At 42.6% G+C, this 25,497-nt stretch overlaps 1 protein-coding gene across 2 annotated transcripts in view; it reads left to right on the top strand.

Annotated features, from left to right (window-relative positions):
* The window catches only part of GPATCH1 (G-patch domain containing 1), a 34,335-nt gene extending 12,931 nt beyond the window's left edge, over window positions 1-21,404 (top strand). Inside the window, exons 9-20 of one of the 2 annotated variants that reach the window (XM_040329448.1) lie at window positions 1,239-1,318; window positions 3,229-3,436; window positions 5,610-5,903; window positions 8,121-8,299; window positions 9,310-9,437; window positions 10,088-10,221; window positions 11,501-11,667; window positions 13,640-13,832; window positions 14,904-15,014; window positions 17,016-17,140; window positions 18,229-18,374; window positions 21,244-21,404. In XM_040329448.1, the coding sequence (XP_040185382.1) occupies window positions 1,239-1,318; window positions 3,229-3,436; window positions 5,610-5,903; window positions 8,121-8,299; window positions 9,310-9,437; window positions 10,088-10,221; window positions 11,501-11,667; window positions 13,640-13,832; window positions 14,904-15,014; window positions 17,016-17,140; window positions 18,229-18,374; window positions 21,244-21,271 (1,793 nt within the window). In that variant the 3' untranslated portion in view covers window positions 21,272-21,404. Of the gene's footprint in view, window positions 1-1,238; window positions 1,319-3,228; window positions 3,437-5,609; window positions 5,904-8,120; window positions 8,300-9,309; window positions 9,438-10,087; window positions 10,222-11,500; window positions 11,668-13,639; window positions 13,833-14,903; window positions 15,015-17,015; window positions 17,141-18,228; window positions 18,386-18,529; window positions 18,664-21,243 lie in introns of those variants that run through there. The other variant, XM_040329449.1, reaches the window with a different exon arrangement.
* Window positions 21,405-25,497: the final 4,093 nt, after the last annotated feature.

The raw sequence follows: 25,497 nt of genomic DNA, 5'->3' as shown, positions 1-25,497 counted from the left end.
CCCTGTGCTACCTGTACTCGCAGATCTGCCTCCTCTGTGTGCCAAGTGCTTGTATCAACAGAGGTGTGCCCATTGTTGTGTTTGTTTGCGTAGCCATGGGCAGCGGCCATGTTTACCTCTTCACGCGCTCACTCTCTCTCTCGCTCTGTCTATAAAGCACTTGTGTTGCGTTGGCTGTTAACCCATTCTGGGGTGCTTAGTACATTAAATCCTGGGCAATCACAGTGATATTTACTGTATATACTCGAGTATAAGCCAACCCGAATATAAGCCGATGCACCTAATTTTACCACAAAAACTGGGAAAACGTATTGACTCGAGTATGAGCCTAGGGTGTCCATCTGCATGCCTCACTGTGCCCATGACTAGACTGACGTTTAACATGGGAGTCTATGGAAGGGGTGCCCGGCTTTGAAAAATCGGTACTCCCCAGCCGTAGGTCCCCTAGACAACAATCTTTGCACACTTGTAGAGGAGAAATTGGGCTACAAGTGTGCCAATTTCCGTGTCCAGGGGACCTTGGGCTGGCCGGTACCGGGTCTCCAAAGTCACTGAAGAAATTACCGTTTTAACATGGGAGTCTATGGAAGGGGTACCCAGGTTTGAAAAATCGGTGCTCCCTGGCCGTAGGTCCCCCGGACAACATACTTTGCACATTTGTAGAGGAAGAGTTGGGATACTTGTTCGCCAAGTTCCGGGTCCAGAGGACTTCCGGCCGGTACCGAGTCTCCAATGTTCAGGAGATCAGGCACAAAAAGGTGACTCGAGTATAAGCCGAGGGGGGCATTTTCAGCACACAAAAAATGTGCTGAAAAACTTGGCTTATACTCGAGTATATACAGTACCTTTTTTATTATGGTTTATTTCTTTAACACTTGTGTTTTAGAGCGAGAGCAATAATTCTAGCAAAATACCTAATCCGTAACTCAAAACTAGCAACCTGTAGAATTTTTTTAAACGTCGCATATGGAGATTTTTAGGGGTTAAAGCTTGTTGCCATTCCACAAGCGGGCGCAATTTTGAAGCGTGACATGTTGGGTATCAATTTACGCGGCGTAAAATTATCTTTCACAATAAGTGTGTGTGTGTGTGTGTGTGTGTGTATATATATATACGCGCTACTGGAGCTCAAGTGGTTAAAGTGGATTTCTACTGAGAAATTACAATTTATCTTTTAATCAAACTATGTGAACTGCTGTGTCGTAAATTACATTTTTTTTTTTTTTTTTTTTCCTCAGGGTCTACGAAAGAACTTAAATACATTGGAAAAGTCCTAGAGGGCTTCTCTATAACATCACAATCGTCTGCACTCAAAAAGGTAAAACAGCCCTTCCAACGTCGTCCTCTGTGAAAGGATTTGTTTGATATATTTGTTTTGCAATCAATTGCTTGGACTAAGCTGGCAGCTGTCCTAATGCTACTTTTTATTTTCGTAATTATGTTTTTATGAAGGCTCTCTGAAACCATCATAAAATGTTGTTGGCAGAAACCAAGAATGCAAAGAATGTTCCTATGGTGTCTGAGATAACAGTAATCTCGATGTCAAACAATGCAACGTGAGAGAGTGACAGAGCATAACCGTGGAGGAATAAAAAGGTTTGAATAAGGCCGGCGGTTGCAAGAAATTTGCCCGCCCCCCATCAACACCGACAGTACTGACGAGAATCCCTCCCACCGAGCCATTGTGTTCTCCAGGCGGGGAAAACAGCCCCCACTGGGAGAATTCAGTAATTTTTGCTAGCGGCTATAACGGCCACTAGTAATCGTGTGTAAAATCCAACAGGCTGGTTGATCAGTCGATCAACTTGGGGGAATTCAGCCTTCCCATACATGGTTTGAATTTCAAATTCGAACCATCTATGACCGACTTAAGAGAGGGGGGGAGGAGATGTTGAGCTAAGACAAAGTAAAACAATACAGAATGACAAAAGATAAGATGGCAGTTCAAAGGGTAAGTACACTTACCTTAGGGGGGGGGCTCTACCCTTTCCCTGGAGGGCCCAAACAGGATGTTCAAGAAGAAGCTATGTAGTGACCACTGCACAAACTTACTGGTGGGGAGTGGGGTCCACCAATCGAGTAAACGAAATGCACTTGGCCTTTAAAGCTCATGTGAAGTCTTCAGTTAACAATCGGGTTACCCCATAAAATAATATACAGTATCTCACAAAAGTAAGTACACCTCTCACATTTTTGTAAAAAAAAAATTCTTCCATCTTTTCATGTGACAACACTGAAGAAATGACACTTTGTATCTACAATGTTGTGTAGTGAGTGTACAGCTTGTATAACAGTGTAAATTTGCTGTCCCCCTCAAAATAACTCAACACACAGCCATTAATGTTTATACCGCTGGCAACAAATGTGAGTACACCCCTAAGTGAAAATGTCCAAATTGGGCCCAAAGTGTCAATATTTTGTGTGGCCACCTTTTTATTTTCCAGCACTACCTTAACCCTCTTGGGCATGGAGGTCACCAGAGCTTCACATGTTGGCACTGGAGTCCCCTTCCCCTCCTCCATGATGACATCACAGAGCTGGTGGATGTTGGGGACCTTGCGCTCCTCCACCTTCCGTTTTTTGAGGATGCTCAATAGGGTTTAGCAAAAAAGCTGCCAAATACCTTAAAGCTGAACTCTGAGTATGATCTTGCTTAATTGCGTTGGTCCAGCTTGGACCAAATATCATACCTTAAGGAAGCTGACACAGCCAGTGTTTCTACAGTGATTGCCATTACCTCCTGAGTCTTGCATACTGACCACAGGGTTTCTTTGCACCACAGCCATTTATAGATGCCTTCCTTTTCAATGAATACAAGGTGTTTTCTGATTGGAGGGGTGGTGATGTCACCATCTCTCATTCAATCATATAGCGCCTTTTATTCTTTGAATAATATACAAGTTGTTCTGTAAATGCTGGCAGTGCTGAGTGAGCAGTTTCTGTGAGAAGTGATCCTGATTTTTGCACTCTCCAGCTTTAGTAAATAATCCCCAATGTATTTACTGCTAAGATTTCTTACTTTCTGTTCTGTTTTTTAAACCCATGATGAAATAGTCAGGTAGTGAAGAAATTTTCCAAGCTTGCAAAAAAAAAAAAAACATTTTCTTCTATATATAAACAGGAATTTGTATACCGAGTTAAAATACATTAAGCACATACAAAATTTAAAAAAACTATTTTTTTTTGTCAAGGCGTGCCTTTAACGGATCAATGTTTGAATGTTTGCAGGTTTATCCAGCACCTGAGCTCCCGAGGGATTACAAGCCGGTGCACTACTTCCGACCTGTGCTAAGTGCAACCAATTCTGCTGCTTTGCAAGCCCTGCTGGCATCTTCCCAGTGTCCTCCTGCTGAGCCAAAGAAGGATCAACTACCGAGTAGACACCAACTCAGCTCTTCCCAGAGAAGGGAGGTGCTGGGGGAGGAGGCACTTCAGGGTTAGTGGTATTCACGGTTTCATCACAGTACATGGGAGAATTAAGGGTTCAAGTGCAGGATATCTGGGAACTAGTGGTCATCGGCAACATGAAGCAGGTGGCTTTTTTTTTTTTTTTTTTTTTTTTTTTTTACATATTGGGGAAGATTTACTAAAACTGGTGCACACACAATCTGGTGAAGTTGTGCATAGTTGCCAATCGGCTTGTTTAAAAGAGGTGTGTGTGTGTGTGTGTGTGTGTGTGTGTGTGTGTGTGTGTGTTTTTCTTAATTATTTTTATATTTTGTATTTATTAAATATTTCTACTTGGGTGGATGCAGCATCAGACTGATGCCGCATCTGTCCCCCAGCATCTCTGCACTGAGAACCAAACACCGCTGATGGCTTGGTTCTCTCTCCTCATTGGAGCACTAAGCTGTGAATGGGCAGGGAGCGGCCGTCTCGGTGGCTCGCCGAGACTGCCATCCGTCAAAGCAGCTGGCGGATCTAGACTTCGGAAGTCGGGTTGACGCACTGCCTCGACTCCTAGCAGTGACTTCAGCGGAGAGCGGACTTCAGAACGCTCTCCGCTGGAAAAGGGTCACAGGAGTGCAAAACTAATTGCACTCCTGTGACTCAGAGGAGAAGCCAAACCTAAAATGCTCAGGCTGGACTTCTCCTTTTTAAGTAAGCATTAACAATATATCTTAGAAACTGGTTGCTATTCACAGCTGCAGCAGATTTCGTCAATCTCCCCTGTTATGTCAAAGTTCTGATGAGGACATACCTTCTAGATCAGGGATCCTCAAACTAGGTCCCTCCAGCTGTTGCGGAAATAGAAATCCAATGAGGCATTGCAAAACTCTGACATTCACAGACATGACTAGGCATGATGGGAATTATAGTTCCAGAACACCTGGAGGGGCTGTAGTTTAAAGACCCCCCCCCCCCCCCCCCCCCCCCCTGTTCTAGATCAAGCAGGTTGGCTCAACCTCATATTTTCACGGAGATCTTGGGGTCAGTAATTAAAGTGGGAGTACACTCCCATGCATGAATATAATAAGGCGTACCTAGAAGTACTGTAAATATCTCAAACGTACACCATTTAGGAGATATTTACTGTACATGCAGCCAGTGACATCACTGTACACATGCTTGGAAGTGATGTCATCGAGACTCCGGCCAGTCTTACAGCTGGAGTCTGCAAACCCGGAAGGAAGACCGGGTTGGAAGCCATGACAGCTCACCGCTGCAAGGCCTAGTTCTAAGGTAGATCGCACGTTATAACTTTACCTTGCATGTTAAAAAAAATAAATCGCTGGTGCTTTAAGAGTTTAAGGTGGTGAGGGCAGCCTGTATACCCCCTTGAGTCCAGTTTTCTTTGGATAGTGTGGTGCCAGGGCATTAAGTGGCAAGAGAGCTTGGGATGTCCATACTGGGTTCACTGGAACTTGGAAGTGTTTGATGCTGAGAAGGTAGCGGCATGGAAACCAGGATACAGAGAAAACATCAGGGCATAAGCTTAACTCGTAGCCGGATGCAGGCTAGGGTCTATAACCGTCAGACATGGAAACGGAAGACAGGGTCAGGTCACCAGAGGCTGTGATCCTCATTGGGTAGCAAGGTATAGGAAAAGCGGTCTGCAGTGCAGGAGCGGACGGTCCATTAAACCCCAGCCTAGTTTGCATGCAGGGTGCCGGACTCATAGGTTTCTATGAGGTGGTGTTTTTTTTTTTTTTTTGATTAGAGCTGGAGGCTCGAATTGGCTTAAAGGTTAGGCTCATTGCGCCCCGAACCCACCCACTTGTGACACTAGCAAATCAATATTCGCTATGATCTTCCTGCTTCACCTCCTGGCCAATCAAGACGGGTGGCACATTGGTTTGGCTGGGAGGAGAAGCCGTGGGTTAACTGAGTTCGGGGGACCATGGAGGACTGAGTGCCAGCAAACACCCCCCCCAAAAAAAAAAGTTTAGCACCAGCCCCCACTACTGCAGTGGTTGGACTGTGTAGTGCAAGAACAGCAGAGAGCTTTGAAGTGCATAGAAGAGGCCAGGGTCAGAAATGGTGGGACTAACTCTAAACTATCTGCATATTACCCATGCCAATACATGCTGGCATAGGCAACATAAAGGCAAGAATAAAAACACGACAAATTGGAATAATGCCACATTTTGTGATTTTTATTTCCCTAGGTCCAGCTCCTTCTGTCCTAGACCTCCTCTCCAACAAGGACCGGGAAAGGATCAAAGACGTGACGCAGACCTTGGAGGATCAGAGGCTAAAAGCACAGAAACTCGCACAGGAAGCTATGAAGAACCGATTCCAGGCCGCGTCCGCAGATGAGGCACAAAACAAGAGGCAGGATGAGTTGCTTGACCGCCGGCTCATACCGCCAAATGCGTCAGAATTCCGGCCCTTTGAGGGGAATCCAGAAAAACAGAAAAGATATGAAATATACACCCGGAAACTCCACGAAGGACAGAAAGGTAGCTAATCGTTATTTATTTATATATTTTTTTAAAATCTCTAATAGTTGCACACTATACATTGACAAGGGGAGGTTGATTGGCTAAAGGCAAATATACTATGCACTTGCTCTAAATCTGAGGGTTCTGAAATGAGGGGAAGCTCTGCTGGTTTCTTCCAATCATGTTCAAACAAAAATTTTTTTTTTTTTTTTTTCCTTGCATGTGATTTTAAGTATTCTTTTTTTTTAAAGCGAACTTTACCTCATTTACTAAGCTCTGGAGCAAGTGCACAGTATATATATTTTTTTTTCTTTAGTAAATCAACCCCAATGTCCTGTCTTTTTCCTGTCTCATTTTACTGTGGTTGGAGCTTTGCAGCACTCAGTTCAGGCACAGTCTAGGGGTGTGTGTGTTATATATACATGCACACCCCCCCCCTCCCCGATCCCTCTGCGTCACTCATTCACAGCACTCTGTGAATGGGAAAACTACAGTGTCCAGCAGCCTTCGCGGCTGTCGGGTTGTAGTTTTCAATGAACTACCACGGTGCTGTGAGTGCGCTGTGTTCATTCATTCATTCATTCATTCATTCATTCATTCTTCCTCTCAGCATTTATTGGCTTCCTCATACACCTGAGACCTGCTTGACCACTGGTGCAATGGTTTACGGACTCGTGCAGCAAAAAATAATAAATGCTGTTTCTTTTGTTTTTTCCAGGAAAAAAGTGCATTTTATTTTTTCTGAAAAGGTGAACTTATCCATCTTTTTGTAGCATGGCCCTTTATTACTGAAATCTATTCTTTTTGTTGAAACTACTTGTAAATGCATTTCAACAGCTCCTTGTTGCAGCATTTCATTTTTGTCTGCAGTTTCTATAAAGCTCTCCTATCCTTGCTTTATACCACATGATAATCAAGGCAATGAGACGCTAAGGGCATACTAAGCCTTTGTAGAAGTGGAGCTCCTTTTTGCTCGGCTGTGACTCACTGATGGTCAGACCTCAATTAGATACAAGGTCAAAATGTGCTTTGTAATTTCCCACATCTGATTGTAATCGGCCAGAACATGGCTTATGACAAACTAAGACCTTTTTTAAATGGCAAGTTCACCTTTTTCAAGAAAAAATAAAAATTTACCAATCTCCTGGACGCGCTTCTGTACCCCATTGTCATGGTGCCCTGTGCTGCCAACGTAATGCACTGTAAATGACAGATTCGGCTGCCTACTTGCAAACAAAGCAGCTGCCGATTGCCTTAACCATTTGTCTAACAAAGTACGTTATGTTTATAAACCGCATGGTAGAGAAGGGGTTAAATCAAGCAGCTGTCGACTTGGTACTGGCTTTCCGATTAAAAGTGATCACTATTCTGGGATTCTCAGAAGACCCCCCAATAGGACCATAAAGAGTACCTGTCATCTGCCCATACTATCGCATAAAGGGCTTATTGGATTCTAAAGCAAAGTTCCAGCCTTTTATTTTTTCCAAACCCCCACCCCTATTCTGCCATATGTAGTCGGTGTAGCCTTTTCTTTTTTTTTTTTCTTAGATAGTTCTGAATATTATTCACGGTCACCTACTTGGGGATCTCACGGGCTCCCATCTTCAATGTGGGCATCTGAAGCCCGCTCGTAGCTTCTTCCGGGATATGGTGCTGCTGGCTACCCAAAAGTACAAAGCGTGGCCCACTCATTGTATTGCGGATACTGGCCATTGGCTCCTGGGATTGATGACCCTTCTATCCCAGAAGCAAATGGGCGGCCGAATATGACGAACGTGTACCTGCCTCATAGCAAAAAGGGAGTAAGCTTTAAAAAAAACATTCTGATAATTGGTGGCAATGTGATGAGCAATGCAGGGTGGGCGAACTCTAAAAATTGGGTGGAACTCCACTTTAATGGGTGACCCCTTATTTTTGGGGGGGGGGGGGGCATGAAGATTCCACTAAAAGTACATACCGGACCCTTATCTTTGAGCATCTGGTATAGCTGTTAAGAAGGCATGAAAAAAAGAAGGCAGGCCCATTGAATCTAGTATGGATTTTGTAAAAAATCCATACGGACCTTTAGTGCATCCCTAGTCCCTAATGCTAGATAGTGATCGGCACCAGACCCACCATACATGTATTTAGTTTGGCGGCAGTCGGAAAAGAACCCCAGCGGAATCCCATTAATACACAAGCCTAAATGTGCTGCAAATTATAGACCACGATCAGTAAATTCTGCTTATTTTCCAGACGCTCTGGTAACTAGCCTGGACTCCAAAATGACCGAATGGGAGCAACACCGTGAGCAGGATGAGTTCATGCGGTCTGCCATGTTGTACAAGCCGACCAATTCCTCTCTGTCCTCCCGATTCACCCGAGGAAAGCGGGAAGATGATTCGGATAAAGTGGAAGTTCCCATGGATCAAGAGGTTCCCACCCCACAGATTTCTATAATATTTATACACTATCGTGTTTTATCTTGCAAGGCAAATCTGACTGCACAACATCATTAGTTTTCCCTTTTAAAAATCACTCAAAAATTTGTTTTTTTGTTTGTTTTTTGTAAATTCCTTTCGTATTGATGGGATGTTCTGGATATTAATAGCCTAATCTATAAATATATGAATTATTTAAAGTGTTTATAAAGCCACTTTTTTTTTTTTTCGTTTTTAGAGTTCCCTCTGTTGGTTAACATGATACTCTCCAGTGTATGTGATTTATAAAAATATGCTGCCTCGTACCTTATTCCCGCGCCCCGATCGGCGCTCGCGTCTCCTCTCCCGATCTAAAAGCTGCAGGCAGAGGGGCTGGATATACCCCACTGACATCAGCCAGGAGGAGGAGAGGCGGAGACCAGCGGGCAGTCACGTGAGCGCCACTCGGAAATAAGGTATTGGGCAGCATATTTTTGTAAATCGCTTACGCTGCGGAGTATCGTGCTATCTAACAGAGGGAACTATAGAACGAAAACGGTTATTTTTGCAGCAGGAGGGGGGAATCTAGGAGCTGACAGGCAGGGATGTGGGGGAGAGAGAGAGCAGATGATGGAGGCCCGTAAACTGACCACGGTGTCGGGGTTTAGCAGCCATGATAACCGTGGTCAGTTTACAGGGGGAGGGCAGAACCAGTAATCTCAGCCAGGTATTTCAGGTGCTAGAAGAGGCCAAATGATACAGCAAGCACTGTGCTGCGTAACATGCTTTAAAGGAACATGATACAATAATTTTTTTACACTTTAAAGCTGAACTAAAATACCAGGATAAAAATGAATGGCAAATTAAAAGATTAATCGGCAAAACCATTTTTTGCTGCAATGTTCATCTTCAATCCAGAGATTCCCCCAGCAGTATTTTTTTTGTGTAGTATAGTGTTTGTATTTATTATGTTAAATTGCAGACAGTAGTTTAATCACCTTTTCACATGTTTGTTTCTCCCGCAGGGCGATATGGATGACAAATCTGCAGCGGTGAAAATGAAAATGTTTGGGAAGCTGACCAGAGATCAATTTGAATGGCACCCGGACAAACTGCTGTGTAAACGCTTCAACATCCCTGATCCTTATCCACAGTAAGCTGCAGGGGAATGCCATTCATGGCGGAGCTGTGCAGGCCCAGACATGCCTGACCATTCTAGATCCTCCTGTTGGAGGCCTCAGATTCCACCGTGACATCGTCCCTTCACTCACGTACATGCTTTAAGATTTATTTATCAAAATGTCAGCTGTGAAAGGAAACCTCACCTTTTTTTTTAACGGTAGCCTGCTTTTCAGGTTTATCCAAGTGTACACATTGAGTTTTAAACAGGCTGATTCGCCGTTTTGTCCTCGGTTCTTCCTTTTCTTCCTAAGAATTTTAACAATTCAATACACTCTGTTGTCATAATGGATTTTGGTAGTTGTATTACATGTACATTTGGTGACGATACAGACTAGGTGATTGCCTAGAGCTCATTGAGGCTAAAGAAACGCATGGATTCCTCGACCTATGGGGAAGGTGATATACACAAAGAGCTGCAAAGTACCCAATGTGGAGTAGCATGCATTTTATTTATATATTTATATATTTATATATATATATATATATATATATATATATATATATATATATATATATATATATATATATATATATATATTTTGATATATTATTTATTTATTATGACGCTGTGTGACCCATCTCCACTGACTTTTTTTTTTTTTTTTTTTTTGTGCATTTTAGATCCACTTTGATTGGGCTACCCAAAGTAAAGAGAGACAAATATTCTGTGTTCAACTTCTTGACTATTCCTGAACCACAACCATCGACGACCTGTGCAGCGATATCGGAGAGAGCCCCAGAGATCTCGGACAACAGTAAGGGGGGGTCATGACATGGCACAGTTTTTAAAAATTCATTATTTGTGCTTGCAGAAGGCAATTTTCAGTATCCTGTAGTTGACACAACCATGGCAGTCTTGATATATTGATTTGACCCTGGGCAAACATTTTATTGGCCCCCATGCTCTGCTCTGAGACATACAGTAATTGGCAGCTACACTGAAAATGAGTTTACTGCAGCAGATCGGGAAGCAATTGTGATTGGTTGACAGAGGTTACTAAACACATTACCAACTAGTCAGTGAGCAGTACTGGAGGTTACAGCACATCAATACCGCTCACTGGTTAGTTGCTAGAGGCTACTGCACATCCTTACCACTCGCTAATTGGTTTCTAGAGGTTACTGCAAACCATTTTTGCTCACGGATTGGTTGCCGGAAGTTGCAGCACATCAATACCGCTCACTGATTTAAATGCTAGAGGTTTTCTGCTCATTGATTGGTTGCTAGAGGGTTCTGCACATCATTACTGCTAACTGATTGGTTGTTAGAGGTTACAGAACATCATTATTGCTCATCGATTGGTTGTTAGAGATTACAGCAGGTCATTGCTGTTCACTGGTTACTAGAGGTTACTGCATATCATTATGTTTGCATTAAATTGTGGGTGTGGCCAAACTGCACTAACATGTGCTATGGGGTGCACTAGGTGCAGGGTTGAGGGTGTGCTATGTGCAGGGTTGAGATGTGCACTACATAAGGAGTGCATAGTTGACCGGAGCAAATTAATTGCATGGTGTGTGGTGTGTTTTTTGTGGTTGAACTAGATGGACTTTGTGTGTGTGTGTGTGTGTGTGTGTGTGTGTGTGTGTGTGTGTGTGTGTGTGTGTGTGTGTTTTTTTTTTTTTTTTTTTTTTTTTTTTTTTTTTTTAATATGTAACATGGCTGCATCATCAGGAGGCCGCCATTATAGCTCGGCAACAGTGGACAAGGTAAGAAAGGGTTCAAAATGAACCCCAAAGGGTTGAAGTTCCTCTTTATAGATTGTAGATGTGGACACGCATGCGCTGTATGAGAACTGCACAAAGGATCATGTGACATAGTCCCAGCACATGTATCCAGGCGTTGACTGCCTGATGTTCACAATGTATTCTCCCCGATCTGAACTTCAGAAAAGCAGCTTGGAGATGGGATACAGCAGTGATCAATATGTATCTGTAAAGGATAAAAATGTGAAAGCTCAACTAATAGAGTGAATCTATAGAAATACATCTACAAAACTTGGGGGTTTAATACTACATAAACATGTATTTCAGGGCAAAAGAAGTCCTCCAGGTGGGATGTGTCCTCCACAGAGAAGAAGAAAGACCCTCTGAGCACGTTCCTCAGCCAGGCTCGCAGCCAGAGCGATGTCAAGGAGGAAAAGGAAGAAGAGAAGGAGAAGAGAGCGCCTCCTACTGTCTCAGCGGCTACCTCCAGCCAGGTGTGAATCCTGATGTGGTTGTGTGTTTTTTTTTTTTTTTTTTTTTTTTTTTTTCTCTTTTTAAATAGAAAAATCATATGACCAGCCAGCTTTTTATTGCCATTTATGGGATAATCTGCTTTTTTATTTTTTTTAGAAGATGGTGATGCAAAAAACAGGCAGAAAGTTTTTAAAGGCTGTCCACTTAGAACTGATATTTCAGTATTGGTTGATGGTTAGGAGTTGCATGTAACCTCCGGCCTTCCCTTCAGTCTTGTACTGGCTCTTCTACTGGACTGAAAGTCTTTCTCTGATTTTTTTTTTTTTTTTTTTTTTTTATACAATTCATTTTATTAATTATTATTTCTATGTAATGCAGGCAGAACATAGCTGGTTGGAGGGGTCGGCAGGCTGCTGTACATGTGATCTTTTCAAAAAACTATGTACAGCAGCCTGCCGACACCTCCAACCACCTATGTTCTGCCTGCATTACATAGAAATAATAATTAATAAAATGTATTATATAAAATATATATATATATATAATATTTTTTTTATATAATACATTTTATTAATTATTATTTCTATGTAATGCAGGCAGAACATAGGTGGTTGGAGGTGTCGGCAGGCTGCTGTACATAGTTTCGCTATATATATATATATATATATATATATATACAATCACACACACTTCACCACTCAGGCGCCAAATAGTCTTACTCTTGCTGAGTTACCTTAATAGAAATGCATTACATATACAATCACTGAATGAATAGGAGCTAGTGAACAGCAGCCGTTTAAAAGTTATGATACGGAATTATTATACAATAACACAATTTTTGCAACAGTCTGTTTATAACAGCACTAATATTGGATATTGATAAGTATCAACTCCACATTGAATATATATGATGATGTAGCAATTAAATCAAGAGGGGGCGATACTAGGTGGTAGTAGTCAGCATGTGCACCCTACACAGACCCCCAGTCTCCACCAAGTGAGACACACTTCCCCCTAGGGGGGTTACACTCACCAAGGACGTTTTTTGCTCAACGTTCTGAATAATAATAATAATAATAATAATATCCTTCAACTAGATTCCCATCATAAACTTAGAAGGCAAATATATGTTGTACTCCAATCGGGATCATAAAATACAAACGATACTAAAATAGCGTAATCCTGTTTTTTTTATTTAAAAAAAATCCCCCAAATACATACAGCCCTCCTTCCGATATACGTACACAATAAAACTGTTAATGGAACATGGTAAATAATCAAGTGTAGTCACCGTTCCGCTGTCCCTGCTACTGCTCGTGTTGCATACACAGCGTACACGATCACTTCCTGTTGGGGGATGAGTGAGTGAATAACTTGGATCAGCTGCCGATGAGACACACTCGTCACTTCCAGTTTAGCTGTGGTAGTCACGCCCTTGAAAATTTTAAAAAAGTGATGTATGTATATATCATTTTTTTAAGGGAGTGACTACCACGGCTAAACCAGAAGTGACGAGTGCGTCTCGCCGTCAGCTGATCCTGACCAGGAAGTGATCGTGTATGCAACACAGAGCACCTTCTTACATTGACGGGTCTGTGTACTGTAGCCAGTCTGTGGGAGCCGAAATGATTGTTGGTTGGTAGAGGATCAAATGCTTATTTTACTCACTGAACTGCAACTCGGTTTATAACATTTGCATCATTTCGGGGTGTGTTTTTTTTTTTTTTTTTTTTTTTTTTAATGGATTTTTGGTTGAAATTCTGTCTCTATCATTTAAAAATACACCTATGATAACAATTATAGACTCCATATTTTTTTTGTAAGTGCGCAAACTTAAAAAATCTGCAGGAGATTAAATTATTTTCCCCACTGTATGCGCTGCGGCTGATCTGTCGCTGTAGAATTTATACATAAAGCTCAGATTTAACATTGGTTCAATTCTTATACAGGTTTGTTGTCACTGACATTATTTATATCCCTTGGGTCCTCCAGAGCCAGGTAGATCAGGATGCAGAAGTGGAGGAGGAGGAGACGAGACCTCCAATAGATTTATTTAAAGCCATATTTGCTGATTCCTCTGAGAAGTCCTCATCGGAAGAGGAGAGCGAGGAGGAGGATTCTCCATTGCCCAGGGAAGAGATTGAAGACAGCAGGCCAGAGACGTCACTGCCTTCTATAGTAAGAGGTCAGGCTCTCTTCTGTGATTGGTTTCTGGAATTTAAAGTCTCTACTTCAAAGCATTGGGAAACATTTTGATAATTTTATTAAAAAAAAGTTTTTTGTTTTTTATCAATAAGCTTATTACTGTGGAGATGATAAATCCTATGGTATAGTGCAGTGTTTCTCAAGGCGCCCCCAACAGGTCATGTTTTCAGGATTTCCCTCTGATGGAACCGCTGTGTTAATTACTAGGGCAGTGAAACTGATCACCTGTGCAAAATGGAGAGCCTGAAAACATGACCTGTTGGTGCGCCTTGAGGACTGGCATTGAGAAACACTGGGATAGCGTAAATGCAAATTGCTTGGGTGTGAAGTAGCTTAAAGTCTTGTTCACACTAGCTTTGCTCTCTGAAGAACATTTGACAGATGGTGAGGAGGCCTCCTCTCTGCCTGCTTTAACCTCTTGAACTCCCCACTAATGCACTGCAACCGCACGCATTGCATGCAATTGTAAGGGTGCTTGCAAAATTTCCCCATTCACTTGAATGGGTCGTTGGGGTCTAATTCCTGCTAGGCATGTGCACATACCTGGCTGCTGCCTCTGCAGCCAAATGGGGGTAGCGGTTGGGGAGCTACAAAAGCACGGCTCAACCATATTGGCAGTGTGAAAGAACCCCCCCCCCCCCTTTTTTTTTTTTTTTTTTTTTTTTTTTTTTTGATGAATGGTCACATTCTCCAGACCAGTGTTCTCTAAGTATGACCCGCGGGCCGGATGTTGCCCCTTGTTTGCCTTTATCCAGCCCTTGGATCATTATTCCTCCTATTGATGCCAACAATGTGGTATTATTCCTCTTATTGACAATTGGGCACTTTTCCTCCCACTAATGCCAACAATTGGGCACTAATCCTTCCACTAATGCCAACAATTGGGCATTTTCTACAGCCTGGCCCACCTAAAATCTAAAGGACAGTAAACTGGCACCTCACCAATGAACATGGCATCATTCTCAGAAGTTCTAATAAACTACAATGATTGTTTATTGGATTGCCTCATTGATCCTTCGGTATAGTAATGTGTATTTTTTTTAATTTGCAGAGCCCAAGCCGGAGGTTCATCAGCCTATTCCTCCCACAGTGACAGATGGTCCTGATAAGATGAATGCTGAGGAAGAATTTGGTCCCAGGCTTCCTCCTGCACTTCCTTCTGGTGAGATCTCATAATGATTCTGTTGGCTAGAGCCTCATACAGTGATACAATGATCAAGAGCGAAAATAAAGTCTCGGCACCTAAAAGGCCAGGTACTGGTGCCAAAAGGAATTTTTTGGGGGAGGTAAAAAAAATACACTGCTTTTTGAAGTTACTACCTGGAGGCTCTGGTGATGAGAGAGAGAGAGAGATATCTATCTAATTTATCATTTTATTTATTTTGTTTCTTACATTAGGCTAACCTCCATCCATTGCTCTCCTTAAAGCTAATGAGGGTGTCCTTGCTGACTGTGGTCATTGGATAAGTTGACTGGGCTTATCTAAGGCCTAGTAAAGTGCAACTAAATCAGGGAGATTCATGGAAGAGACCTGATGAAAATAGCAAGACCCTTGTGTCTGCATTTCTATTAAAGCTAACCTCCATGAAATATTGTCTGCAGGGGTGTATTTAGGTTTTGTGCTGCCCTAGGCCTGACTAAACTTGTGCACCCCCTAATTTAAATATGACCCACCCCTTCCTGTCAAGGCCACACCCCTTGCAGTTTAAGACCCACCCTGAAATTTTCAAGTGGGACACTAGTTCTGATGGCCTGGGGGGGGGGGGGGGGGTGGCAATGGATTCCCTTAATTTGCCTAGATTTCCTCTTACTTCCTGTTTGGCTATGGGACAGGAAGTGAAGGTAAATCTCTGCAATGGGTCAGGGATGGTAAAAATTTAGAAGCGACACCCCCCCCCCCCCCCCACAGTTGCAGAATGCCAACCGCCCACATACTGGAAGCAGTGCGGCCGATTTATGGGGGCGCTAAACTAATTTGCCTAACAGTGTAGTGCAAGCCGGAGGGGACACTGTCTGTGCTGCCCCCCTGCAAAGTGCTGCCCTAGGCCTGGGCCTTGTTGGCCTAGGCCAGGATACAGCATTGATTGTCTGCACATCTCCCCAGGTCTTTTCCTGCTGGTAAACACTCACTGCTGGGTTACAAAGTTTAATTTTGCTCAGCTACAGGGCACTTTACATAAACTTGCCTGTTCTGCATTACAAAGTCTGGTCCTGCTCAGCCACAGAGGGCCACACATAAACCTCCATCTGCTGGATTGCAGACTAGTCCTGCTTGGGCTACGGTTTCACCCGCAAACCTGCTCGCCACGACTTCAGCAACATGCAGTCAGGTAGGTGCCCAAGGAATGTGATATTGGGGCACCTTACTGTTCCCTCTTTCCTGTGGTCTGAGATAAAAAGGATGGTAGCATCACGGCAAGTAAAGGTACAGCTTTCTTGGTTCTGCGTTCGGTTATCGAGAACATTTTGTGGTGTGTTTGCTGAAAATGGTGGAAGGAAGCTTATTCTGCAGTTCAGCTTTAAAGTTGTTTCCAAGGCATTCTTTGCATTAAGGTAGAAAACCTGTGTGCAGTAGCCCCCCTAATACCTGCTTTAGCCCCATCAAGATCCAGCGATGTGCACGAGAGCCTTGTTCCTCCGGGGACTCTCTTAATTGGCTGCGACGTCAGTAGGAGACATTGGCTCCTGCTGCTGTCAATCACAGCCAGTAGGGGCGGGACTGAACCAGGGCTCTGTGTCAGAGCGAGCCTGCTTGGGTTCCCCTATAGCAGTGATGGTGACCCTTGGCACCCCAGATGTTTTGGAACTAAATTTCCCATGATGCTCATGCACTCTGCAGTATAGCAGAGCATTATAGGAAATGTAGTTTCAAAACATCTGGGGTGCCAAGGTTCGCCATCACTGCCCTATAGCAAGCTACTTGCTATGGGGCACTTGGAAGGAAGGGCCAGGAGTGCTAGCAGGGGACCTAAAAAGAGCAGGATCAGGGCTGCTCTGTGCAATACCAGTGCACAGAGCAGGTAAGTATAACATGTTTCTTTATTTTATATTTAAATTTTTTTTTTAATATTTTGAAGGTTCAAAAAGAGTGTTTTTACTATGTGACCTAAACCATAAATCTGATCATAGAAGACCACGTTTCCTGTTTTTTCTTTCACCGTAGCGACCCCCCGGATTACCTGTGAATCTCCCTCACTCAGTCGGGATGACTCCTTAAAGAAGTCGAAGCAGAAGAGACATAAAGAAAAGCACAGACTGAAAAAGGAGCACAAACACAAGAAGGAGAAGGTGAGACGGGTCATGGTGAGGAAATACATCCATAGGCTTCATGTAGACCTTGTCATTAGTGGTCCTAATGAGCAACCTACTCTGAGAACCTGTCACAATGGAAGGGCTTCTTTTATTTGTTAAAGTGGACCTGTCAGTAACGTTACAATTCTGCATTAATACATTCCTAACTGGTCACCATATACAACAGTATCCTTTTTCAAAAAAGTCCTTGAGCTTCAGTCCTGTGACTTTGTTTAGACTGAAATAATGCCATTGATCTGCTGCAGACAGGTGGAAGCATTTCCTCAGTCTCCTCCTCCCACTGATCAAACTGCAACATTGTAATAATTCTGTAACGGGTGACAAGGTCAGAGGCTGATCTTTGCCAGACATCTGTGAACACCGCCAATAACTGCTCAGGCTCCAGGATTTACATCTGGGTATTGGGCTGCATTCACACCTGAGCATAGCGTTTTACGGCGATTTGCCGCGACAACACGGGCGTTTTTTTTACCGCTTTTTTTTTTTTTTTTTTTTTTTTAGGCTGCATTCACACCTGAGCGTTTTGTCGCCTGAAAACGCTAGAGGGGGAAAAAATACATTATTCTCTATGGAGATGGTTCCCATCTCCACTACAAAACGCCTGACGCTGATCGCCTGAAGCCCAAACAAGTTCTGGACCCTTTTTTGTCACTCGAATTTGGGCGTTTTACATTAAAAAACGCCGTGTTTTGTCGCGGTAAACGCCGCAAAACATACGCTCAGGTGTGAATGCAGCCTTACAGGTCTAGGGTCACCAATGTAAAACGCCCAAATTCGAGCGACAAAAAAGGGTCCAGAACTTGGGCTTCAGGCGTTTTGTAGTGGAGATGTAAACCATCTCCATAGAGAATAATGTTTTTTTTCCCCTCTAGCGTTTTGGGTCGTTGCGCTTCAGGCGACAAAACGCTCAGGTGTGAATGCAGCCTTATTGCCGAGCTGGTTCTCATGCAGTCCAGGGAGGTGTGTGTTTTTTTTTTTTTTTTTTTAGCTAAAGTTCAGCTTTAACCACCAGGTTTTAGCACACTTGTATTAAAACTTATTTTTGTTTTCTGTGTCTAATACAGAAGAAAAAGCACAAGAAGCAAAAGCACAAAAGCAAACATAAAAATAAAAAGGAAAACAATGACAGCACAGACTCTGAAGATAGCAGCGCAGATCTTAGTGACACAGAAGAAGCAACCAAGATTACACCCAGGGAGCTTCTGAAGAGGTAGGTGGAAAGCCATAGACCAGTGATGGCGAACCTTGGCACCCCAGATGTTTTGGAACTACATTTCCCATGATGCTCTTGCACTCTCCAGTGTAGTGAAGCATCATGGGAAATGTAGTTCCAAAACATCTGGGGTGCCAAGGTTCGCCATCACTGCCATAGACTCTTGGAGGACATGGATGGCTACAATTGATGATACAAAGCCAAATGTTGGTATCCCGTTCCTCAGGTGGATTTCTATATTTTGGATTAAACCGATAGAGCTGGAGAATACAGCCACGGGATGACAACCGTTCCCATTCAGTGTAATTTTTCCCCAAAATCGTTACATTCATGGCATGCGGTAAAGCGACACTAAAAAAATGGCGCTTTGCCGGCTGTATAGCCACGCTCTGCCTTTGATTTCAATGGGCAGAAGCGGTGGAGGAGCGGTATACACATCACTGCTCCAAAGATGCAGCTAGCAGGACTTTTTGTTCCGTCCTGCCAGCGCACCGCCCTCAGGCTTTCAAACTGGAGAAACGGCAGCCACTGTTTCAGGTCGGTTTGCAGGCGCTATCTTTTTTTTTTTTTTTTTAGCGCAATAGCGCCTGCAAACCGCCCCAGTGTGAAAGGGGTCTTACTCTCAGCCAAACTGTCATCAAAGGTGTCCTAACTGATCACTGTGCAGCACCATAGCAACTGCAGATTAATAGGAGGATAAAATGGCATCTTTGGCTGAAAAGGATAATGGGGTTTAGTTCTGCTTTTAATTACATTTCTTTTTAGATGTTGGGCAATATATAATTTTAATTTTTTTTCAAAGGTTCTTTTTATTTATTTTTTGCTTTCATTTAAAGGGTAAGTTTGGCTTTCCTAACATAATATACCCCTATCCAGGGTGTAACCTGTTACTGAATGAGCAGCCCCCATTGTAACAGCGGCCGCTTCTTTTCCCACCCGGCCGCATCATTCATTCAGTGTTCTGTGAATTGGAGAGCTACCATCATCTGGTAGTTCATTTATGCTTCTTGTCATTTGGAGGAGTCCTGCATTGCACCCGCGATCAGAAAATTGCATGTGCAATGCTTTACAGCAGTGTTCATTAACCCTGTCCTCGGGGCCCACTGACAGGCCAGGTTTGCAAGATAACTGAAATGCATCACAGGTGATATAATTTGCTGCTCAGTGATTGCAATATTCTAGTCTGCATCTCCCCCAAGGTAATACATAAAATATGGCCTGTTAGTGGGCCCTGAGGACAGGGTTGATGACCACTGCTTTACAGGCTCCTAATAAAAATTAAAAAAAATGCGCGTGCGCCCACACACTCTTATATTAATTTTGACAACAAAAGACACAATAGGGCTTATTTTCAGTAGGTCTTGCCATGTAATGTGCGATTTTTTCTCTCCCCTTCTCCCTCCCTGCCTGACGGGAATCCCCAGTGTGAACAGAGTTAAAATGCTTGTAAAATCCTATAATCCACTCTATTACAGTATTATATAATGTACAATGTGTGTTTCTGTAATTGTGCCAAATAACTTTGTTACAGTGCCGCTCTGCGCTTCTGTGACCCGCCGGAGCTCTCCTCCCCGCATTTATATTACAGAAATGCACACATTGTACATTATATACTCCTGTAATAGAGTGGATTATAGGAGTTCACAAGCATTTTAAACTAGGGCTTATTTTCAGGGGAGGGCTTATATTGCAGCTCTCCTTGGAAATAACGCTAGGTCTTTCTAATTTTCGGGGAATCTTTCTCTTTTTTTTTTTTTTTTCTTCTTTTTCTTTTTTTTTTTTTCTCTCTCGCTCTTGCTCTTTTTTTTCTCTCTCGCGCTTTTTCTTTTTCGCTCTCTTTTTCGCTCTCTCTTTTTCGCTCTCTCGCTCGCGCTCTCCCCCCCCCCCCCTCCCCCCTTGAGAACAAGTAGTTATACCAGGTTCTTGGATCTGCAGCCATAATTTCTATCAGAAGGATGGTGGTGAATCCACCTGGAAGATTGTCCTGCAGTGAATGTTTACCAAAATGTCAGATTTTTGCCAAAAAAGGGAGAAGATTCAAATATAATTTTCTCTATGTAGATATATAATATATCTCTCAGGTAGTAGTGTCCTCACTCACCCCCCCCTTACAGTTAACTAAGCCCTCACTTGTGTGTTTTTTATTTATTTTTTGTTTACATTCGCTTGATTTTTATATATTTTGTTTAGTGGTATTTCAATGATGGTGGTGCTGCACTATATATATATATATATATATATATATATATATATATATATATATATATATATATATATATATATATATATATATATATATATATATATATATATATATATATATACATACATACCCCACATCCATCCTTTTTAAAGTGTGTGTGTGTGTGTGTGTGTGTGTGTGTGTGTTTTTTTTTTTTTTATTATACCTACAGGTAAGCCTATAATAAGGCTTGCCTGTAGGTAAAAAATCTCCTAAACCTTTACAGTTTAGGAGATATTCCCCTTTGCAGTGAGCCACTGACTGCATGCGCACAAGGGATTCTCGGCTGAAGGCGCGGCAGACGCCGGACCTTGCCAGAAAGAAGTCTCCCACGCGCATGTGATGACATCGCGGCTCCAGCCACTTGCAGCGCTAGAGCTGCGATTAACCGGAAGACACACCGAGGCAACATGTCATTTCCCTCGGCGTGGACCACGTAAGTTACCGACGCATTGTTCTAGGGTAAGTAGCTCATTATGCCTTTTGCTTTACAGGGTTAAAAAAAAAAAGTGCTCAGCGGGTATACAACCGCTTTAATGGGAGGCTCATCCATGATGGATTTGCTCTCATATTTGGAAAAATAAATTTCAGAACTTACACAGTCTCATCTCCTTTCTTTTATAGGCTAAAAAATCTTCCGATCCCTCATTAGTGACCGCGGTGGATTCTACAGCTGGTGTCAATGAATTCACAGCCAATAAACTTTACTGTATATATATTTATGTATTTTCTGATGTGCCCTGTACAGGTATATATTGGAAGGAAATAAAGTCTGTTTTTCAAAACTGGAGTGTTTTTGTGTAGACCTCAGGAGATCCGTCTCTAACATTTATTTGCTTTGACACTCTTCTGAACAATATTTGTTTGTGTGGGTTTTTTTTTCCTGAACTGATGGTCATGTAACCAGAGCTGTAGTAAGATGTTAAAGGATTTCGTTCTTTTCCCATTTCAGAATGCTAGGAGGTGTTTGGAGATAATTCAAGAGCTTGTGCAGGTAACATACAGTTCAATAATTAGTTTTAATAAGCGCCACTCCTGTCTAGACCAGAGGTCATTGATGCCTTAGGCCTCGTACACACGATGGGATAGCCAGAGGACAACGGTCTGAAGGACCGTTTTCATCAGTCCAAACCACTTGTGTGTAGGCCCCATGGGTTATTTAATCTTAGGTTAAAAAAATGAGAACTTGCTTTAAAATTTTAACCAATGGACTGGTAACCGATAGGTCAAAACCGATAGTATGCAAAAGCAGCAGTTAAAAACCCACGCATGCTCAGAATCAAGTCAACGCATGGTTGGAACGTCGTTGTTTTACGTCACCGCGTTCTGACACAATCGTTTTTTTTTTAACTGATGGTGTGTACGCACGACGGACCATCAGTCAGCTTCATAGGTCTGAAGGACCGTTGTCCTAGGTTAACCTAACGGGTGTACAAGGCCTTAATGTTTAGGCCAAATTTTTTGTCTGATACACACTTGCTGGGTTGAACTAAAAAAAAAAACTGACAGCTCCGGACGTAGCTGCTGTACCAACGATCTGACATTAGTACTGAGATCTCCCCGCTGAGCAAAGCAGTCTGCTTCTGTCGGACTGAGTGCCTTACACACGGGCGAAAATGTCAGACGGTTGTTAATGAACTGACCAATGTCTCCCAACATTTGACCCGTGTGTATGGGGTTTTAGCAGCATCTGCCTACTTGATGGGAACTTTAGGACAAATTTGCATACCCAAGGCTTAATATATACTAATTTAATAAAAATGTCTTTATGGCCTCCCATTCTCCACCAACTTCTCTACACCATTTGGATGCCTATAGCGCTTCTCCTGAGGTTGCGTAGCTTGATGTTGCCTCCCTTGATGTCCCTATGAACGATACCTCGCTTGTGGAGGAACTCCAATCGGCAGGATATTTCCGCCAAAATAAATCTATAAAAGAGAAAAAAAAAATTATTCTGAAGGAATTACATTTTACAGTTATTAGATTTAAGTATAAACATTATCCACGGGCAGGGAGAGGGGGTACCCGGCTCTATCTTCTAATTCTAAACACCTGAAGCCTGGATTGTAAAAGGACATCTCTTCTAAAGATTGCTTTCTATTGTATTCTCATTGTGGTGATGAGACTTGCCTTATGATGGAAATCGGAAGAGGGAAATGGTTTACTACAGTGAAATCAAATAGATCCCCCTCCAGAGACGTATTCATAACAAAACAGGCAGAATGGCGGGTCTGAAAAGTGGTGTAAAGCTGGGTGAGGAATGGGCACCCTGCCGCCTTCTGCATGACCTTCTGCTCTGTTTCAATGTCGTCACGTTGATCCGAAGTCTTCATGACGGACTTGATGGCCACGATCTTCTTGGTTGCACTATGAGTTGCCAGAAAGACCTGAATGAGAGAAAAGAGAAAAGTAATTTGTGTTCTTATAGGAAAGAACGTTCTTCATTATTGAGAAAGGATGTAACTAGCACTGGGGAGGAATCGGAAGTAGTTATTGATGAAGGCTGCGAGGCTCGATGACGTCTTCTGATATCTATGACAGGGAGAGCTTTCTTCATTTTGTGTTCCCGGCTCCTCCCCAGGGCCGCCATCGGGGGGGGGGGGGGGTACAGGCAGTACACCTGTAAGGGGCCCGGATGGCAACCCCCCCCTTTTTTTAATTTATTTTTTTATAAAAAAAATTTTTTAAAAATATTTTTAATTAAAGGGCCAATTTTATTATATATATATATATATATATATATATATATATATATATATATATATATATATATATATATATATATATATATATATATATATATATATATATATATATATTCTCTCGGGACCCCCCCCCCCCCCCCGGTACATGGGGCGGTCAAATCGTCTGGGATGAGAGGGCGGCTATTCGTTTCTAGCCGCCCCCTCGCGATCGCTCCCCGGAGCTGAACAACTGGGAGAGCCGTATGTAAACACGGCTTCCCCGTGCTTCACTGTGGCGGCTGCATCGATCATGTGATCCCTTTTATAGGGAGACTCGATCGAAGACGTCAGACCTACAGCCACACCCCCCTACAGTTGTAAACACACACTAGGTGAAACATAACTCCTTCAGCGCCCCCTGTGGTTAACTCCCAAACTGCAACTGTAATTTTCACAATAAACAATGCAATTTAAATGCATTTTTTGCTGTGAAAATGACAATGGTCCCAAAAATGTGTCAAAATTGTCCGTAGTGTCCGCCATAATGTCGCAGTCACGAAAAAAAATCGCTGATCGCCGCCATTATTATTATTAAAAAAAAAAAAAAAAAGATTAAAAATGCAATAAAACCATCCCCTATTTTGTAAACGCTATACATTTTGCGCAAACCAACTGATAAAACGCTTATTGCGATTTTTTTTTTTTTTTATTTGTTTTTTTTACCAAAAATATGTAGAAGAATACGTATCGGCCTAAACTGAGGAAAAAAAAGTTTTTTTTTATATATATTTTTGTGGGATATTTATTATAGAAAAAAATATTGGATTTTTTTTCAAAATTGTCGCTCTATTTATGTTTATAGCACAAAAAATAAAAAACCGCAGAGGCGATCAAATACCACCAAAAGAAAGCTTCATTTGTGGGAAGAAAAGGACACCAATTTTGTTTCGGTACGACATTGCATGACCGCGCAATTACCAGTTAAAGCAGCGCAGTGCCAAATTGTAAAAACACCTCTGGGCATTTAGCTGCATATTGGTCCGGGGCTTAAGTGGTTAAAGGACTCAGAGGTCCCCAGGGCCCCATGTGGCAACCCCCCCCCCTTATTTTTTTATAAATGTTTATTTTTTTGTTAATATATTTTTTATTAAAGGGCCCAGAGGTCACCAGGGCCCTGGATGGCAACCCCCCCCCCCCCTATTTTTATTGAAGGGCCCAGAGGTCCCCGGTGACAACCCCCCTTTTTTTTTGTAATTTCTTTTCATAAAAAAAAAAGGAAAAAAATATATTAAAGGGCCCCAGATGGCAAACCCTCCCCCCCCCCCTTTTTTTTTTTTTTTATATAATATATATATATATATATATATATATATATATATATATATATATATATATATATATATATATATAATCATTTTTTTTTTTTTTTTTCTTCAGGGGTCCCATGCCTGAAGCTGTGTAAGGGAGGGGCCCCAAAATCCCATAATTCCAGATGGCGGCCGTGGTCCTCCCCTCCATAAGGCACAGTGACATCATTAGGTCTACCGATCGCTGAATCAGTTTTGGGTGGCTGGTACACATTGGCTAGTTACTGGGGAGGGATTTGTTTTGTGGGTGGAGCTACTAATCTAGCTATAGGTGGGAAAATTAGAACTTGCCTGTCCAAATCCTCCTTCTCCAAGCAAACGGTGCAGTATGAAGGTTGATCGGCTGTCACAGCGTGGAGGTCTTACTTGAAACTGGACATGTTCCGGCTCGGGGGTGGGACTTCTACTGCCGCATTTCTCATAGGCTTTCTAGCTGGTGCCGCCGCCTTCGTGATCTTTCTAATTGCTGAAACTTTTTTTATGGTAGGAGTCATGCCCCATCGATGGTGTCCTTTGGTAGGAATCGTGCCCCATCGATGGTGTCCTTTAGTAGGAATCGTGCCCCATCGATGGTGTCCTTTAGTAGGAATCGTGCCCCATCGATGGTGTCCTTTGGTAGGAATCGTGCCCCATCGATGGTGTCCTTTGGTAGGAATCGTGCCCCATCGATGGTGTCCTTTGGTAGGAATCGTGCCCCATCGATGGTGTCCTTTGGTAGGAATCGTGCCCCATCGATGGTGTCTTTGGTAGTAATTATGCCCCATTGATGGTGTCTTGGGGCCCTATTGTTAATGTCATTAGGAGGAATTGTGCCCCATCTTTGGTGT

The sequence above is a fragment of the Rana temporaria genome, chromosome 11, assembly GCF_905171775.1.
Source record: "Rana temporaria chromosome 11, aRanTem1.1, whole genome shotgun sequence".
Classification (NCBI taxonomy): domain Eukaryota; kingdom Metazoa; phylum Chordata; class Amphibia; order Anura; family Ranidae; genus Rana; species Rana temporaria.
Note: the sequence above shows the minus strand (reverse complement) of the source record. Positions and strands in the feature narration are given on the sequence as shown.